The following is a 16,997-nucleotide window of genomic DNA, read 5'->3' on the forward strand; positions in this document are numbered from 1 at the left end:
GCTGCAGCCAGGGGGGCATTGGAGCCTCCAGGTCTCCCACAGGTTCTCCACTCCACATCCTGAGCACCGCCAGGGGCTGGAGTAACTATGGAATCACTTGTTCATAATGACCTTGGGAAGCAGCAACCCGGTGTAGGCATGTCCTCCAAGTGTTTTGAAGGCTTGCCTGCAGGAGCCCTGCTGTGTTCTGAGGGGAGCAGAGGTGCTTACCTTGGCATGGCGTGTGATTGAAGGAAGGGAATTGTATCAGCACGATGTGTGGCGTTCAAGGAATGTTGGTGATTTTTCTCCTGGGGGGAGAAAGCCTCACTGTCACTGCTGCAGCACTGACCATGCCTTGAGCCCTGCCTCAGCTCTGCCACATGCACTGACAGCTTGCTGAGGAAACGCTGCATTCCCATCTCTCCTCCCAGGTGAAACCCCTCGGGCTGCAACAGGCCCCATTTCCCAGGGACTCCCCCTGTTTAGGGCCTGACACTTCCCTGGGAGCTACACTCCTCAGTGACCCTGCACTCCCACTGCCACTCCCTGAGGCACAACTACCTTTTCCTTAACTGCTTTAGCCCTCAAGATGCTGAGGAAAAAAGGCATCTGATCCTAAAATCCTGAGTAACAATATTTAGGATGCACTTTGGTTTTAGTACATCAGGAATGTACTAAAAACATGGAATGAGGAGGATATGTAGTTGCCTCTGGCTGATTTTGGATCATGTGCTGACATCAGCAAAACAGTATCCAAATAGCCAAGAAAATGTCTCCTTTCCAATGGTTTTATTTTAGAATCCCAATTTCAAAGTGTTTCTGTATCTCAAAGCCACAGGGGAATGCTTAGCATTCCCTGAGGCATCCATATGCTACCCAAGGAGACCTGGCTCCCAGCTCTTAAGCCCTATGATAATTTAAGGATCTAAAGATCTGGGGGTTTAGGTCCTGTTCCTGGCAGTCACACTAATTTATTACTTTAGTTTGTATTTCTCCCCTCCCACCTCAGAAGAAAAGAGCATATGACACCCGTAGTATGTTAAAAAGCCATCCCAAAGGCAAAAACACCAAGGCCAGCTGTGATTCCCCACTTAAAAGAGGAAAATGTAAAGTGGGAATGACTGAAAATAAAGATTAAATTCATCAATTACAGCTATTAACATGAGAAATTACAACCAAAAAGAAGAGCACAAACCACCTAAGAAGGGAAATATGTTAATGGCCAACTGATCTCTGCCTGTGCAGCTTAATGACACAAATAATTAATTACTCTGTTAAATGCTGATTTTTGTAACTGCTTGGCACCTAAGGGAACAAACAGTGACAGGACAGCGCTGTAAATCCAGAACACCAGGCTCAGTGGAAAAAAAAAAAAAAAAAATCCCACCATCAGCAGGTTAACACCAAGGGGGAGAGGGAGAGGAGAGGAAGAGAGAGTGGGTGGCCAGGAGACCTGTCAGGAGCTGGAGAAAAGCATTTAAACTGGAGGCACCAGAAGGAACAACATTGATTTTGTAACCAGCAAAGAAAAAACAAAGCTCACAAAAGCAAAATCTGTCATAAAGCAGGGGCCTGGAAATTAAAAAGGAGAGGGAAAAAAAAAAGAACAAGAGAATATGTCTGAAGGAAAAGGTAAGATTAAAAGGGTTTTTTTTTTAAATCACTCTAAATATACATATATATATATATTTTTGTAGTGCAAGTCAGAGTCAAGCAGGCATGCAAGAGCTTAGTTCTACTCACTGTCAGCAGGTTTGCTATCACTTAGGAAAGGTTCCTGCTCCATGATGTCCATTGGTATTTTAATACTTGGGACTTTTTCTGAGTAGGGGCAGTCAGACTGTGAAAGAAACGTGTAAAAGGTCTTAGAATATTCCCACTGCTCTCTCTCTTATCGTCTCCCATAATTAAAATTATCCTTCACATAGTTCTGTAGGAACAGGTAAAAGAAAAGAAGGAAAAAGAGAAAGGCATCCTTCAGCTTAGCTGCCTGATTGATTCCACTGGTTCCCCACTGCACCCCACTTCCCTTCATACCCTCATACTCCAAAACTAACACAGACTGAAAGAATCATCTTGTGGCATTGTAAATTGCAATAAACCTCCTTCTTTCCCACCCCATCCTCTTAAAAGACACTGTCCCGTTCTGCCTGGAGTCAGCTGCAGGAAACAGAGATGGAAAATGCATTTGTGGGCAGACACAGCAGGGCACTGGCTGCTGGAAAAGCTCATCCAAACCCTCTATCCTGCTGGGATTCCTGTAAAAGCCCTTGGTTGCTCCCAATTGCTCTACAGGGCCCAGATATGACATGGCAGAGGTTCCTTACATCAGACTGGCTCAGCTCCCTCCTTATTGCAAGTGGAGTCAAACCCAGTCTCAGTTAAATCTCTGCTTCATCAACTCCAGAGCCCTTGGAAGAATTCTGTAACCCTGGCCCAGCCAGAGAAAACATCGACCAGGTCAGGATGAGGCACAGGGAAAAGCTGGGTCCCTCAGAGCTGGGCTACCAGCAGGATTTTACACCCCACTGCCTTCTATCACCCACCTGCCTCTGCTTAATAGGAGGTGCTTGGAATTGCTTTGCTTTTTTAAAAATCAAGGGAACTCCTCAGAGCCAAGGAAGGGCTGAAACTGCCTAACTTGGCACAGGCAGGAAGGTGGGATTTGCCAGAAATTTTGAGACATCTTTATTCCTGAAGAGAACCAGACCCACAACACCAGGGTGGAGGGAGGTGACCTTCCAGTCAGGGCAGGAAAACACTAAGGAGGCCAGAGGATGGCTCTCCCTGGATTATTATTCTTATTTTTAGTTTATTTTTTAACATAACTCATATCCAACAAGATGTTTCCTCGGGACTATTTTTATGAGGCTGAGGGATAACTCAAATAAAGCACAAGCAACACCCTTGGCAGTTCCCTTGGCTGAACTCCAATCCATGCATGGCCCCCCAGATCCCACAGGATTAACTCTGAGGGTGGATGTTTCTGGAAGGGAAAGTGTGAAAATAATCCAACCAGTAATGCCCAGTGCTGTATGTTCAGGAAGCTGGTAAAAGCAAGGGCTGAAAAAAACCAGCAAGAGTTAAGAACCAATATTTTGCATAAAACATCTGAGCCATTAGATTAATTACTGTACCTGGAATTGAGGAAAAGCCTGGGAAGAGAGGAGATATGAAACACACTGGAGAGAGGGAGCCATGGCTCAGGGGATGACGCTGCTGGACTCACAGCAGTCAGGAGCAGGGGATGGAGGCAAACCTTTGCTGAGTACTCAGCAGGGCCTCTTCCACTCTCACTTTGCTAAGGAAAGCCCTCACCCTGGAAGGAGGAATGATGGCACAGGGCAGCCTTCTGTCTGAACTAAAAGCCAATCCTCCCAGCTGTTTCTCCTGCTGTGCTAAAATGGGATTCTATTCCAGCTTAGCTGACCTCACCTCTCCCTTCAACCCAGGAAAGGCCCTTCTTCATGGACATGAGCACAGGTGACAGCATGCTTAGAACTCACCATGGAGTCTGTTTAGCACTTCAATATAAATGTAAAGGATTTGAGTTAGACCTGAGCAGGAGAACATTTAAAGGCACCAAGACTGCATTTCTTCTTCTTATATATGTGTATATATATATATATAAAGGAGGAAAGAGAACAGTCAAAGGCACATGGGGTCTGGTCCAGCCAGGTCACCTTTCACTATTTAGGGGTGCTGCCACCTGAACGAGGACCAGAGTGTACTGCAGAGGGCATGGATGCTTGGGAAACATTTAGGTGATGACTTTCACCAACACAAAGCAGTTTTTCCTGCAATATGACACATCATATCTATTTTGTGCTTTCCAAAAGAGCCATTACAAAAATATTTTTAAAAAAGAAAATCAGTAGGACCAGAGCTGCTGGTGAAAAGCATTTTCCTCCTAAAATACAAGAGACAATGAAGGGGAGAAAGGTGTAGGAGGGAAGCTGGAGGAGGCAGGGTGATGAGAGGCATTCTAGCAAAGGGCATGACATCTCAGCAGGTACCTGGTGCTCTTGGGAAGTGTGATTTCATTCTTAGCAATGCACACACCACCCAGCACAGGCTGGAAAAGGGAAGGCAGTGTAGGAATTAAGTTTTCTTTGAGACACACTTGCTGCAGCAGCAAAAAACGGAGCTGTCAGCTCCACAAGCGGCTGGAAAATGTCCAGCCTCAGCAATGGGCAGGGCATGGAATGTACCAGGGGTTAGCTGCCTAGGAAGGAGGAATGAGACAAGAGCAGGAAGCTCCTTACATCATCATTGTCACTGTCCATACTGCCCTTCTTCTTTTTCTTCTTCTTCTCATCCTCTTTCTTCTTCTTGTCCTTTTCTGGAATGACGTCGTCAAGAAAGCTTAAGTCATGCTGGGAAAAGAGGTAGTCCATGGCTTTTCTGACTGCCACCAGGGCCAAGATCTGCAAAGGCAGAGAGGGATTCCCAGTCACATTTTACCTTTCATTTGGAACACTGCATTCCTCTCAGTTCTGCTGCTAAGCCCACACTCTGGAATTCTGGCTGTAAATGAACATGCAAAGAAGGTGCTGAACACCTGGGACATCTCTCAGCTTGAGAGGTTATGCTGTGACTGCCTCATTTCAGAAAAAAACAAAAGCAGTGACACAAAACAGTATCATAATCACTCTGTACTCCTGTATTAGTAAATAAATAGAAGAAAAAAAAAAAAAAAGCCCTTTAATTTACTTTTGGCAGCAGGTTCACAGGACAGCCTGAGTAATAAAACCTTGATTTATTTCTCACCACTTGTCCAGCTGTACTCTTAGGAAATCAGACGAGTGCCAGCCCATGCCCCCAGAGTTTGCAGAATAAAGTTGACTGGGATTGTGGCAGCAGGAAACTGGAGTAAAAGCTTGTTCTGTGCAGACTGCAATGAAAGCACTGGGAAGAAGGAAGGGACGTGTCTGAAATGGGTCCTTACACAGACCCTGGGTCTGACACCCCCAGGAGAGCCCACTGAGATCCCACAGAGGCTCTGCCAATGGGTCCAGCAGCAGGCTGGAAGCTGTAACCTATTCCCAGCAGGCTGCCTTTAAGGACAGCTTTGTCCCAAGAGGCTGTGATCCACAGCACAAACACTACCCAGGAACAGACCTCAAGCTCTGCCTTGCCTCACTTAAGACATGACTACAGACGCAGGGAATTCCTCAGGGGTGGAAAGATGCCAGGCAGACACCCATGAGGATCCCACCATGAACCACTGTGCTCAAAATGCCTTTCCTCCAGATAAACAGGCAGCTGGCTATTGGCTGAATCCTTACAAACTGCAAGTCTGCAGGTTTTTGCTGATGACGGCAGAAAACTGAGCTTTTGCCATCACATCCAGCTCCACCAAAGCTGTGGCTGTGGCTTCCCTGAGTCTGCACCATTCTAACAAACTTTGTCAGCCTTGGGTTTCACTCAGATTCTTATATGGGCAAAGAGATTTTACATTCAGCTTCCAACATCAGTGCAACACAGCCATGGAATTGTGATGGAATGCCACATCAGTGGGAATTGCTGATTTTTAACATCTTTTACAGGAGCCTGTGTCTCAGCAGCAACATTTGGAGATTTTTTTACTTGCATCATATTTTCTCATATCACCATCTTGTTCTTTACCTGGGTTCTGCCCTCCCTCGTTCTCTCCCCAAAATAAGCACTGCAACTTCTGCTTGCCCCCACAACTGCAATTTTACTTGTCCATAAACCTGAAATTAGGTGACCTGGAGCAAAGATTTATTCAGGAGTTTCAAAAACCTTTGCCTTTGCAGAAGTCGACCCATCTCCAAGCCAGAGTGCCTAACAGTGTCTACAGCTCCAGTAAGAACATGAATAATCACCCACTGATGGTAAACAACATTAGTGTCTTTTTACTTGAGTTCAAGGAACACAAACATTCCCTTTCCCTCCCTTTGGCATCCCTCTTAGCATTGAACTTCCTTCTTGGTTTTGTCAATTTGTGCTATTTAATTTGTTCAGGGAGACATGTTGTATCTGGTAGCTAGTGTGGACTAAACCAGAAAAACGATGCCCTTCTCCTTGGTCCATGCAGCTCAAGGAGAAACCACAGCAAATCTAACCTTGGCAGCCAGGAACAGTCAACACTAACTGCACCTTCCTGGGAAAAAATTAACTTTCCAGGCTCGTTTTTCTCCAGAGGATTTATGCAAAGGCAGCCACGGCCACACTGACCTGTCAGTCCTACGTGACTGCAGCCCTGAGCAGACACTCCAAAGGGAGAGGCTGCATTTACACATTTCCAGGAGTGTACAAGTGGGGAAGGAGCAGGCTGTGGTCAAAGTGAGGGGTGTGAAGGAGAGCATCACCTACCATGACAGGGAATATGATAGCAGCCACGGTGGATTTGAGGATCCAGAGGAGGGCCAGGCACACCACCTGCAGGAAGGTGAAGAGGTGGACCCTGCGCAGCGGCACGTGGCGCAGGTAGATAAAGTCAGGCTGGTGTTTTAGAGGCATCAAGAGCAGCTTCAGACGATCCATGAACTGGAAAGGAAAATGAAGAGATGATGAAATGAAACCCAGGATGCACAAAAGAGAGAAAACAAGATGAAAGCCCAAACCAGGGTCAGCATCACACCCCGGGGCATTTTTGCTGTCCTTCCCTTCCCTGCTCCTGCGGAGGAAAGACATTCAGCCTTTAGGACCAATGCTTTTGTTTTCCCCAAATAAATCAGGAGCAGAGGTCAACAGAGGCGAGGGTAGACACTGCATTGCCAGAAAACAGAACAGCACCTCACCAAAGAGCAAGGAAGACGGGCAGCTTTCCCAGCAGTGGCCCTTTGCCCTGTGCTGGACCGGATGCACTTGGAGTTAAACCAAAAGGGGCATTTCTCATCGAGTAAAAAACACTCTTGATCCCAGTGCCCCCACCACCACCTGGGTCGGGAGCAGGGGAAATCCCCTATAGGAGAGGCAGCCCGGGGCCAGCAGGACAATCCCCTCACTGTCCCCTGCTGGAGCGAGGGCTCCCTGCCCACTGCTGGGACCAGACGGAACCTGCACCACTGAATGGAAGCTGGAGCTGTTTTACAGAACAGGAGGGAATTCTGAGGCTCACAGAACAGACAGTCCCTTCCCCTCAGGGCACAACCCAGCATGAAAAAGAAAGGCCACAATTAACAGGGTGCCAGAAAGCAACAAAACCACTTCCAGCCTCCTTGGGCCAGCTACAGGCGCTGGGCATGAGAATGGCTCCTTATGTAAGATTTCCTCAATGACAAAGAGAGGGGCTTGGCTTTCCCTCCCTGGAGAACAACATCCCTGCTCCTTAGCATTGAGAAATAACCCCACTGCCATAAATCATCCTCCTTGTTTGCCTTCAGTCTGTGGCAGAGGACCCAAACTTCCCTGGGAGTGAGCCCAAGCTGGGGCAGAAGCCTGTAGAATCCTGGAATGGCTTGGGTTGGAGGGAATCCTAAGGGGGATCCTCTTGTTCCACTCCACGGCCAGGGGCAGGGACACCTTCCACTAGTCCAGGCTGCTCCAAGCCCCATCCTGGTTGCCCAAGATGGACCCAGGTCTTCACAAAGCAGCCCCCAGCACCAAGACTGCCCACTTGACCAGTCTGCCTTGGCCTCCCATCTCAGGACACCCAGGCTTGTTTATGACCAAGGTTTGTGACCAGCTACCACCCTTAGTGGGTTTCTTGGGAAGGAAGAGGAGGCAGCAAAGGAGAAGGGTAAAGCTGGAGGGCTGTGGAAGAAGTCCTGTGCTGTTGATGACTCACCTGCACGCCGTTGAGAGATGCAACTCCCATGTAGAGGAAGACACCGTAGAGCACGGGCATGGGAATGAACTGCGGGACAAGAGCAGGAGAGCCCAGGTGAACAACCTCCCTGTGCTGTTAACACACTGCTAACACATGGTGGGACACTCCCAGCTGGTCATCCATTCAAACTGCACCCCTGAGTGCACGACACAGGGGAATGAAGCCATAGAAATAACAAAGCAAAATAAAGCTTAATAAACAATAAACACTCTCCCACTTCACCAGGACTTGGACATCTTGCCAAGAAACAGAGGGAACAATGCCAGGCATTGAGCAAGTTAAGGAACAGGTGGGCAAACGTGTTCCAGTGAGCTTCAAGCTGCCCTGCACCTCTGATTTGTGGTGTCACTGGAAGCAGAAGGCAGAGAAGAAGAAAAGGCAGCACGATCCTATAGTATGTGGTGTATCCTGTGTTCCCAGATAACAGGTGACAGAACAAGAGTAAACAGACTCAAGTTGTGCCAGGGGAGGTTTTGGTGGGATATTAGGAAAACACATTGATAGAAAGGCTTGTCAAGCCCTGGCACAGCCTTTCCAGGGCACTGCTGGAGTCACCATCTCTGGAGGAATTTAAAAGCAAGCACCTATGGACATGGTTTAGTGGTGATTCTGGCAGTGCTGGTGGGACTGGGTGATCTTAGAGAGCGCTTGCAATTGAAACAATCCTGTGGTTCTATGTCCAGTCCTGCTGGGTAAGCCATGCAAATCCATGCAGAAAGGCTGTTCTTTGGAGTCCTTCAGTGACAAGTCATGCCAGCCCAGTCTCTGCCTGCTCCGTCTCTTGCACACATTAATCCACAACTACTCCCAAATACAGGACAATGACTTCCTTCCTCCTTGCCAGGATGTGCCCTTTCAAATACACTTTCTGCTCCCTCAAATTGCTAAGTGCTGCCCATTCCTCCACATGGGGCACATCTCCCTTTGGGAGGGAGGAAGGTGCAGGGGAGCACCAGACAGGCTCCCCGAATGAGTCCGTGTCCCTCACCACAGAAGTGGGCAGCTAGCCTGGCATGACAGGAACAGGGATGCTTGGAACAAACCACAGGCAGGAGCTGAATAATGGCCATTTGGGATTTCCTGGTGCCCAGGGAGGATGAAATGAGCTCCAAAGGATAGTCCCTCGTGCAGTGCCGAGAGCTGCCACTGAATGGCAGCTGCAGCCAGGCCATGGCACCCTCCCCTTCCAACCTCTGCACTGAGCTCAGTAAAGAGGCAAATACATGCAGCTAGCCAGCGTTTTAGCATATTCCCCATCAGCCTGTTCATGGTTCCCAGCAGGCATTTCCCTGGGGGCACACGAGCACCAAAGTCACCCAGCCCTAGCTATCCAAAGCCTCCCTGCCTGCACTTCTCCTTCCTTCCTGAGTCTCACTGCCCGTCACCTCCCGTGAGCCTCTTAATTGCTAACTCTTCCTTCTCTTGGATTGATTTGCTCCTTCAAGTGAGCTGTGCTGACATTTTCCATTCAAAGGTAAATGTTTTTTCTGCAGTGTGGGGTCTGCCAGCACTGCTGTGAGAGGGACAGGGACCTGGCAGATGGTTCCCAAAGCTGTGGGTGACCATGGGATTCAAAGCCCTCACTGGATCTGAGGGATGAGACACAACACAATAGTAGCTACAGTAAGCAAGAGTTGAGATTTCTAGCTCATTTTCACTGCTCTCTTCTCCTTCCCTTCTATTTATTTTCATGGGGTTTTTTAAAAATAAGAAAAATGTCTGAATATTATTTCACCATTCCATGATGATTAATCCTGTAGATCACCTCAAGGTGAAACCTCAGTACCTGAGCCTGCAGAGCAACAAGTGGTGCTGTCATTTTGCAAGACTTTCTCTTGGCAAAGTACTCCCTAATGATGGGAGTGCTGGCTTTGGTGCTCCAAGCAAAGCTGCTGCAGGCCAACAGAACTAAAACTGTATTTATAGGAAAGTGCCTGTCACCCTCCTAGCAGGGCCAAGGATGTTTCTGTGGAGATCTGCCTTGGCTGAGCAGAAACACCACCACCATCCAAAACCAGCACAACCACCACAAAGCCCTCAGAAAACAAAGCTGGGATTATTCTGTGGATTGCCTGGTTTATTGAATTTGGGATTGTCAGCGCTCGGTTTGCCGCTGGCAGGAGAAGACTGAACTGCTCTGCAATGTGTTTAGCAGTGCAGCTCTGTCCAGCAGGACCCTGCCACTGGAATTTGCTGAAGGTCCTGAAATCCTGCCAGGTCCTTCCCGCTGGCACGTGGGCCAGCAGCATGCTGACTTATCCTCAGGCGTCCTCCAGCGAGGATCTTCCCCACACACTGTCTGAGGGGAAGCACAGACAAGTCATTAATGACTGAAGCAGTGACAGGGGAACTAACAGACCCCAGTGGAACAGAGGACGAGGGATCTTGCAGGGAAAGGTCACATAAACTAAAAAACAGGATTATTGCAATCAGGCATTAAATTAAAGGCACGGAAATGCCTGTTTGTGTAGAGGTAGAAACTGTTACCCAAGACACCAAAACTCAAACAAACAGCCTTAGAAATGAACATCAGGAACACACTGCCTTGGAAAGCCACTGTCTCCACTCCCTGCATGCCTCCTCCCCTCAGGCTCACACTGCACTATGCCCCACAGCCCCTGCAGTTTCCAAAAACTCATCTGCAGCCTCCACAAAGCCTCCTGCAGACCCCCATCTGCCTGGTCCCACAGGTATGGCACACAGTGCTGCTGCTCCAACATCCTCTGCTCGTGCCATCAGCCTGTGGATCCATGGACCAGGGCTCCTGCAGCTGACATCTCCTGTTGGACAGTGTCTGTGCTTGGCACCACTTCCATCACTAACCCCAGAGAAGGCAGCACCCTCCACAAGTCAGGCTTAAGCAGGTTTTCTAAAATCTGATGACCCACTAAGGATGCATTTCTCCATGGCTACATGTGACCAAATTTCTGGTCTTGGAAAATAACAACCTACCTAGATCCAATGATCCATCAGCAGCACATCTGTCCAGAGCTTTGGCTAAACTCACAGGAAAACAAAGGTTCAGGAGATGAAGAAATGCCATTTAATTGCACTGCTTCCTCCAGAAACATGTTCTCCATACTCTGAGCTTTATCTAGAATACATGTTTTCCATAAAACACAGGCCCAGTAGAGGTATAAAAAATATCATAAAAGAAAAGGAAACTTAATTTCATGCAAACATGGAGAAATAATCTTAAAATGAAAAAGACCACAGTGCCCAAGAACCTCAGTCCTGACCTTGGTCACTATTCTAGCACACTACAACCATGTTGGTGTTTCCTTCCAAAGGGTTGGGATTTTAGCTTTCAAGGAACTGTGAACAGTCCTTACCTTCAGGATGGGAGCCATGAAGACAGACACCCCGGTCAGGATGAAAACAATGACTCCAGTGACTCTCTGCTCCCTGAAACAACATCACTGAGTCAGGACCACAAGTACTTCACACCAACAGGAGTCCCCAGAACTCATTTTTCAGCCACATTTTTCATCCACCAGCATCAGGCAGGTGGCTGGATCCTGACCAAGACCATTTAGAAACCCCCAGATGGTTCTGTTACATTATTTGGGGACCAACACAGCACTGAGACTGAGCCTGGGGCAGTGTGTTTACAGGTTAAGCACTACAGACTGTGCAGCAGCACTCCCAGCTCCCTGCACATCCCTACTCAGTGTGCACAGAGGCAATAAATCATCAGCCACACATTGTGAGCCCTGCCCACAGCCCTCCAACAGCCACAGAAATCATCCAGACCTTCATGGGTGCTGAGCATGTGCCTTCAGCAGCACCCACATGGCTTCCCACACCCAGAAGTGCCTCAGCCAGTAATATTTCAGAACACTCCAAGTCAGGCCATAAAATTTCCATTTAGTTACCTAAACAAGCAGCCTGATTTCCAGGAGTAATCCCATCGGAAGCACTTCAAACCACTTCATCAAGGCAACCAAACACAGGAAAAAATGCTTCATTAAGTAGAGCTGGTTGCACTAGGTATTACAGGTGTGTATGTTTGACCATTGCATTTGCTAAGGAATTTACTTAATTTCCCTGGATAGAGAAACATGCAGGAAATTTATTTCCTTTACCACAGGAACACTGTGTCTGATGTGGCCAAATAAACTTTGGAGGAGTCACATGGGAGCTTGCCCAAGGAATTGACTCTGGAAACAGGGAGAGAGGAGCACCAAATTCTTTGTATAAAAGGATTTTGCAGGCAGACAAGGTGTCAGACATACCTCACTCCCAAAAACTTGGGCTGCTCTCCAGGGGCTGAAGTCTCTGTCTCCATCTTCAAGCTGTCGATGTGAGCGATGGAGATGACGGTAGCGGCCACGTACCAGGGCAGCCCCATAAAGGAGCAGACAATCATCAGGATGGCCACCCAGAACAAATCTAGATGATATCCAGCACCTTTCTGTGCAGGGAGACAAACAACCTACACTTAATTATTCCAAATGCCTACGGAGCAGGGCAGAGGCACACCGGACAGCAGCATTTCCTTCTGCAACAGCCCGGCCAACAGAGCCAACACCAGAAACACGTGGGATCTAGGGAACAGCATAAGGAAGCATCTCCCTCAGGACACAACCCCAGGCTCCTTCAGAACTGCAACAAGAACAGCTGAAGCCTCATTCCCTACCCAAAGGAGAAAGCTGCCCTCATTCTTGCCTCCTTTTCAAACACCTCTGATCCTCTATTTTTAAAATCCTTTAATGAAAGAAAACAGGAAATCCAGCAGTCACAAGTGCCAAGAGAAGAAGTGAAGAAACAAAAGAGCCACCAAGAAAAGGGATCTTCAGAAAAACAGCAGGCAAACCTCTAAGGTTTGCTATTTTAAAACAGATTAACCTTTATTAAATCCGATTCAATTTGATTTCATTGGAAAAAACAAATGATCCAGGCCTAGGATGACCCAGGAGGGAGAACAATCCAGCTTCTCTTGAATAGCCCTCAGTGTTTTCCTCACACGTGTGCTGCTTACCTTGGCTGGCTGGTGGCACCGGGATGGGCACCCAGCAACACCCTGCCAACACTTAAGCCAGGAATGAGCAGAAGAAAACACCTTTTTTCCTACAGCAGATCTTGTGTATAGAAGTGTGCTTTTGTGTGGAACAACAGGATGGGGCTTGTGAACCCTCAGTTCCACAAACTACCATACTCACACCATAACACAGGAAGCAGGGAATACATTTTTTACATCAAACAGTACTTTGCTGGACTGTTTATAACTTTGTTACTAAAAAAGTACAGCCAGTGCTGACAGCAAAACCACATTCATTGTTTCATAAACTGCAGAGATGAGGGGCCTCTTCTTCATGAGGGAAGAAGAGGGAATATTTTCTTACACTGTTTAAGAAAATGCTATGTCTGCTTGGTCAGGTGCAGGACACAGACCTAAAACTTTTAGCCATCTCTGAGGAACATGAGGGCCCTGTACTGCATTTACCTGCTCAGATCCAGGTGGCAAACAAGGATGTTCTAAGGGTTTGGGTTTTTTTTAACCCTCAGCCAGCACTCATCACTGTGCACTGGAAACCTTTCCCATTCCCTGGTATTTTCACTCTTTCCCCCAGGTTGGGCTCAGGATGGTCTTAAATTACACTTTACTTGTCTAATGTTTACAGTGACCACATGAATTGAAACCTCCACTTTTCCAAGCAGAAGCTCCCTTCCCATTTCCAGCAGCTCTCCCAGTAACTGATGAAACAGGTATCTAAATAATGACCCACTAGTTTTGAGGGAGCCATTACTCTTATGGGTCAGACCACTTGAAACATGCCCTGTTAGCAGGAAGGGAGAGTCTTCTTTTACAGGAATTTAATATTTTTCAATAGAACTGACCGTGCAGGGAAAGAAAAAAAACCCTACAGGCATGAAAAACTGCATAGCACTGGTCTGGAAAGTTTGTTTTAAAAACATGACTACATCTCAGGCTGTTACATATCAGCTCTTATTTAAATAACATCCAACTGGGGCTATGCCTTGGTATGCCACAAATCTCTCCAGCTTACTGCTCGTATTTGACAGCACGGTGCAGCTCTGGCCACAAGGCCACTTTTCCTGCTTAGAAACAGCAGCCAGTGACAGGAACTGGCTCGTGTCCACGAGGGAGGAAGGTGGCAGGAGCAAAAAGCAGCCCCTGCACGTGCTGCAGGCACAAGGCACACCCACCTTGAGCTTGTGCTCCTTCCTGTTGACGATGACGGCGGTGATCTGCTGGTCCATGAAGATGAGGATGGTCACCAGCAGGGCAGGGATGGCAGCTGCCAGGTACACCCACCACGGGTTCCCTCCAAAAGGTGGGATGAACCAGCCCCTCTCGGGACTGGTTGGCTTGGAAGGGCAAGGAAAAGAAAGCTTGTGTTAGAGTGTGACACAGGGCTGATGACATCCCAAAGCCAGGTTTGCTCCCAGAAACGGAGCTCCAGGGAGACACTTCAGGTTTGTGGCAATTTCATCCTTCCCACTAACACCTATCAAAGGTTCCAAGTATGGAGGCAGAATTTAGGAGGTAAATCAGCCATTTAAAATGATGCTAATGAAAAGCATCCTACCCCTCTGAGTAAACCAGCCCTTTCCAGATCATTGACTACATTCCCATTCTGAGGGCAAGTCATTCCATAGAGGGCAGGTGGGAGGGAAAAGGAACCTCTTCCAAAAGCCAGCAAACAAGCTGGCAACAACATACCTTGAATTCACTTGGCACAATTAGTTTTGGTGTGTCCACACCAACCAGGGCATCTATTCCACAGAAAATCAAAATGGACAGGATAATGGCAAAGTCACTGATGAGCTTCCGGGCCTGGAAGAGAGACGGTATCGTAACCACAGGAGGTAGCAGCACCAAAAACCATTTCACCCATGCTTCAGTGACTGCATGAGAAACCTGGCAAGACAAGCTCATCATTTCTTCCCCCATAAATATGCCCACCATCATGTCCAGTGTCACACATGCCTTGGTACTTTACTGTGTTCTCTGAAAGCCTAAATGGAAGCACGAAAACAGCACAAACTTCCACAAAAGAGGCACTCTGAAGGACTGGCAGAGATTACGTTGTTTGCTGTTCAAGTAATAAGTCAAACTAAGCAGACAGGAAAACAAAACAGGCTTCTCAACTAAATCCCTAAGACTGCAGCTCTCCTGAAGCCATTGGAATACAACAACTTAGAGCTGCCACTGATCAGAGCCCAGAATTTAACCAGACAGCATCCACTGCTCTAGCCTGGAACTGTGTGAGCTTTCCAGAGTGTTGTTCCTTCCAGGTTTCCTGGGTTTGCATGGTTACAGACAAATTGAGCTGCATTCCAGCCTGGATGGAATTTGTTTCCTTTTTATTAAAAATAAGAGACGTTCACTTGTAACACAGTAGAACAGTAAACATCCATGCAGGATAAATCCCTGTGTGTCAGAATGCCAGAAACAGGGCAGTCTCAGAGAGAAATGGCTTTGGCACACACAGCAGGCACTGGCTGCACGCCTGGCCTGGGAGCCAGGGGACAAAACAAGCAGATGCACCTGAGACATGCTGTAAGCTTGGAAGGGCTGCCTTCAGCACCTTTAAAATCCCTGCCACATCACCCAAACAGGTTCCAGCTCCTCTCAGCTCTTCTGCTGCCTTACCTGCGCTCTCCAGAACCACTGGGAGCAATCCCAGGCATACCTTTGATAACCAGACCCAACAACCAGCTGCACTTCTATCCCAGCCAGTGCAACCTGGCTTCCCTGCAGAGCATCCCTCCCTGAGTGCAGGACAGCAGCTCCAAAAGGAAGGCTGACCTGTGCCCTCAGAAAAACTGATGGGGTGGCAGGAGATACTTACAGTGGTGGGAAAGTAGCGACTGGTCTTGAACTTCTTGAGGGCCATGGAGCAGGTGTAGGTGCCAAAGAAGAGGATGAAAGACATGAGGGTGATGTCAGGGACATAGTCACAGTTGTTGCCCACCAGCTGACCCCCATACTTCAAGCACTCCTTGGCTGTCAGAGCTGCCCAGTCAATGGTGGTGTTGTCCTGCAGGAAAAAAGGGCTGTGTATCCTCTGCCCATGCTGGGACAGGAATGGTGACAGGGTGTCTGAGAGGAGCAGGGAGGCATCATGCAGAAGCTAAAATCAGAGAAGGGTTTGGGGAGACCATGTTCCTGCTGGTGTCTGACTACAAGGGGTTGTTACTCTGTGCCTCTCCTTTCCCCCCCACATGCAGATGTGATCCATCGAGCTCCACTTCCTCCTCCTCATTATCCAGAGCTTGCCAGCAGAGTGGCACCATGAGACTCTGCAGTCCATGTGATCCCTGCCTTCCCAAGAGGAACTCACCAGCTCAGAGGAGGGAGAGACCAGCTCATCATCTGACAGCACCATTGTCCTGTTAAGTAATGAGCTATTAACTGCAAGAGAAAAGAAAAAAGGCAATATGGTGAGCAGGATGCAGGAAACAGTTAGGAAGGAGAGCCAATTCCAATTATTAAATAATCTCTTGACTCTGTCAAGCTGTTTGCCACCTCTTTGCCCCAGTAAAGTGAGTCACAAGTGCTTCAGAGAGACTCAAAAGCCTCAATCATGAATCACTCACAAAACAGAAAAAGAAAAGGTTAAGCGAAACATAACCCAAACCCAACTGGGATTATATTTTGAGTTCACAGTAAAAAAAAACCCACAAAAAACCAGACAGACAATGTAATATTTCATATCTTTCCAATATTTTTCTAATGATTTCTGGATTAAATTAAATACCCACAGAACACTGCTAATGATTAATTTCAAATGCAAGCACAATGCCAAAGATATCCAGAAAATCAAAATGTATTTCAGTGTCCAGCATAAACACAGTTTTGAATTAAAAGAAAGAAAAAAGAGAGCAAGCAATTGAAATCAACAGGATGGGGATAATTTCTTTGAAAGAAGGAGCAGCATTCCCCGTGGCTTCTGCAGCATTAGGAATCATGAATTTGAAATTTCATTTAGAAATGCAATCCTTCCTGCAAATAGGCTCGTGGCCCCTGTCCTCATGGATTACTGAGGTTTTGCATAAATAAACATTTTGCACTTGGATGTCTGGAGAGCCACAAGTGTTTCAATGGGAAGTGACACTGGCCATTCCCATCGTCCTAGTTTCAAGAAGGAAACCACTCTGCCGTTCCAGGGGAGGCAGAACCAGATCAGCATCCCTGTGCACACCAAGATCCTGTGTTTAACAGGGAAGGCAGGCAACCAGCCCCAGG

The 16,997-nt window shown here is 47.6% G+C and overlaps 1 protein-coding gene across 8 annotated transcripts in view; it reads right to left on the bottom strand.

Moving 5' to 3' along the window:
* Window positions 1–204: 204 nt before the first annotated feature.
* Window positions 205–16,997, bottom strand: part of SLC4A4 (solute carrier family 4 member 4) — a 143,732-nt gene continuing 126,939 nt past the window's right edge. For all 8 annotated transcript variants that reach the window (XM_056490478.1, XM_056490475.1, XM_056490476.1 and 5 more), the window contains 11 exons: window positions 16,093–16,163; window positions 15,601–15,789; window positions 14,469–14,582; window positions 13,952–14,113; window positions 12,016–12,194; window positions 11,113–11,185; window positions 7,739–7,807; window positions 6,322–6,495; window positions 4,248–4,409; window positions 1,726–1,822; window positions 205–290 (listed from right to left, as the gene is read on the bottom strand). In XM_056490478.1, the coding sequence (XP_056346453.1) occupies window positions 247–290; window positions 1,726–1,822; window positions 4,248–4,409; window positions 6,322–6,495; window positions 7,739–7,807; window positions 11,113–11,185; window positions 12,016–12,194; window positions 13,952–14,113; window positions 14,469–14,582; window positions 15,601–15,789; window positions 16,093–16,163 (1,334 nt within the window). In that variant the 3' untranslated portion in view covers window positions 205–246. The remainder of the gene's footprint in view (window positions 291–1,725; window positions 1,823–4,247; window positions 4,410–6,321; window positions 6,496–7,738; window positions 7,808–11,112; window positions 11,186–12,015; window positions 12,195–13,951; window positions 14,114–14,468; window positions 14,583–15,600; window positions 15,790–16,092; window positions 16,164–16,997) is intronic.

Source organism: Oenanthe melanoleuca, chromosome 4 (assembly GCF_029582105.1).
Source record: "Oenanthe melanoleuca isolate GR-GAL-2019-014 chromosome 4, OMel1.0, whole genome shotgun sequence".
Lineage (NCBI taxonomy): Eukaryota > Metazoa > Chordata > Aves > Passeriformes > Muscicapidae > Oenanthe > Oenanthe melanoleuca.